Source organism: Olea europaea, chromosome 22, assembly GCF_002742605.1.
Source record: "Olea europaea var. sylvestris chromosome 22, O_europaea_v1, whole genome shotgun sequence".
In the NCBI taxonomy this organism is placed as follows: domain Eukaryota; kingdom Viridiplantae; phylum Streptophyta; class Magnoliopsida; order Lamiales; family Oleaceae; genus Olea; species Olea europaea.
The window spans coordinates 5385457-5387935 of NC_036258.1; the positions used below are offsets into that span (position 1 = coordinate 5385457).

Below are 2479 nucleotides of genomic sequence, written 5' to 3' on the forward strand. Positions count from 1 at the left end.
GACTATTCCTTGAAGACTCGCAATTATCTCAAGTCTTGTGGAATGATATTTGGACGATACTATTCCTTGAAGACTCGCAATTATCTCGAGTTTTGTGGAATGATATTTGGACGATATGTAACTTGTTTACTCATAAATAGTGTGATCGAAACGAATCACAAATATAGCATGAACAAACTAGAATCTTCTTTGTTCAACTACAGCTTTTTAAATTTTCAAGCCGTAAAACGGTTGAATTCACACATAAAATGCATTTAAGCAAGATGTCAAGTGAATGTCGCATGCAAACTTAAGATTTTATTTACAAGACATAAAACGAAAAACGATTCACTTAAATTTTATGAATTTTTAAAAGTAGCTTGTCAATAATGTTATTATAATTGGGTTAGTTAAGTTCGATCGGAAAATAAAAATAAAAATTTATAAACTGACAAAAAAAAAAGAAGCAAGAAACTCACTAATTAACCTCTAAATTCTTTTTTATTTACATTTTTATTATACGGTTCAATCAGTGTAACTTTATCGAATCAACATTCAGATCAAACTTTTGAAACATTGAGTCAGCTGGAGCCCAAAGTTGAGCCCTTATATAAGGCGTACGAACTCTCTTTTAACATAGACGGTCCGTATCGCTTCTCACTGGACCCCATTATCCCCATCATCCACCGTCAAATTAGCTGATTTCATGTCCACCGTAGATCATAAAACCCAAAATAAAGTCTTATTTTTTCCTTCACAGGTCATAACCTGTCTCTATAAATCAAGAAAAACCCACCGCTCTCCATCTCTCTCTCACTCAGCAACCTGTGCATACACATTTCTGTATCTATCTCCTTCTCAAGAATTAAACACAGAGAAAATGTGTGGAGGTGCAATTATTTCCGATGAACCCATCATCAACAAGAGAGGAAAATTAACCACAGAAGAATTGTGGGCTGAATTCGATACAATTTCTGAGTTCTGGGGCTTCAAGTCCTCTGATGACAAAGACATGCAGCCCATCAACAAGCCCAAAAAACTCAACAATGGTGAGTTTTCTCTGTGTGTAAATATATGGTATATAAACAGATGTTGGTGGATATATATGTGTAAATTTTTGAAGACGTATAATTAGTATAAACCCTTGTTCATTTTATGTAGATACACTCAAATACATGCGATGGAAGATTTGTGTATAAATTAATGTTATTTTATGTAGGGGCAAATAATAAGGCTGAACAGAAGAACAGTTCGAGGCAAAGGAGGAATATGTACAGAGGCATAAGGCGAAGGCCATGGGGAAAATGGGCGGCTGAAATTCGTGACCCGAAAAAGGGTGTCAGAGTCTGGCTAGGAACCTTCAGCACGGCGGAGGAAGCAGCCAGGGCCTATGATGACGCCGCCAAGCGCATCCGTGGAGACAAAGCTAAACTCAACTTTTCCGACAATCCGCCACCTTCGACTCCGCCTCTTCAGCCACCGTCCAAGCGGCTGTGCGTCAATCATGAGCCAACCCCGTTCTTGGATAATGGGATTCAAACACAGCAACAAGTGTACTACCCAACCCAGGCGGTGGAGAGTCAAGAATTTGAGTTGAACGATGAAATTTCAAGCTTGGAATCGTTCTTGGGATTGGAACCAGCTGAGACACCTCAGTTCGTGAACAACACTGAATCAATTGATTCGGTTGATCTTTGGATGATGGAGGATTTCGCGCAGAATAATCTGTTCTACTGAACAGAAGCAATTAATCAAATATCCTATGTTCAGATGGTGTTAATCTGGATTAAGGTTGATGAGATTATGTTTAATGGTTTTTATTTCGTATGTTGTGGTATGATATTAAATGCAATCAGTGTATACATACATAAAAATAAATTGCTTGCGTGTGCATGCGTCCCTAAATATTGTCGTGTATGTTTAAATTTGTGTTATTTTGGATGTTTGATTTCTAATAATGTTGGTGCATGAATCGTCAACGAAGCTTCACTATTTTTCTTTTGTCATTTCTAACTAATTAATGGACTTTATAATTGCGTCTTAATCACATGATGATAGATAAGGGTATATTTTTAGCTTGAAAGTTACTCTTTGTGAAAATGCGTAAACAAAGAAATATGTTTGGGGAAAAAAAAGTAACTTTTAATCACAATCGAACATACACTTCAGAATGATCTAAAGCAATCTTTGGACCCAAAAAATCACTTTAATAATCGTTGTGAGACAATGAGGGATTAAAGAAAAACAAAGTAATTATGTCACGCCAATTCCATAGATTGTTAATAGGTAAAACATATTTATTTATTAAGAAATCAAATAATTATATAGTGCGAGCAAGGTATTAGGGTGGACATAATATTTTAAGTCTCAAAGAAAATATTGTACCATTCTTCGATTTATGGTAGGCTCCATCGACACGTGATATAGGCACGTCTCCCAACTACCCATTATTTAGTGATAATCATTTATTTTGGGTTATCATGAGCAAAATTTACATAAA

The 2479-nt window shown here is 35.9% G+C and overlaps 1 protein-coding gene across 1 annotated transcript; it reads left to right on the forward strand.

Annotated features, from left to right (window-relative positions):
- The first annotated feature begins 730 nt into the window (after positions 1-730).
- LOC111371498 (ethylene-responsive transcription factor RAP2-3-like) lies at positions 731-1958 on the forward strand. Its single transcript, XM_022993525.1, has 2 exons — positions 731-1028; positions 1199-1958. Exons 1-2 carry the CDS (start codon positions 860-862, stop codon positions 1714-1716), a joined length of 687 nt encoding a protein of 228 aa, XP_022849293.1. The 5' UTR covers positions 731-859; the 3' UTR covers positions 1717-1958.
- Positions 1959-2479: the final 521 nt, after the last annotated feature.

What these genes read in the sequence shown, in the direction of transcription:
- LOC111371498 (XM_022993525.1), top strand. Translation starts at nt 860, where the DNA reads ATGTGTGGAGGTGCAATTATTTCCGATGAACCCATCATCAACAAGAGA. An exon ending in GCCCAAAAAACTCAACAATG is followed by an intron (nt 1,029 to 1,198) that starts GTGAGTTTTCTC and finishes TATTTTATGTAG; the next exon opens with GGGCAAATAATAAGGCTGAA.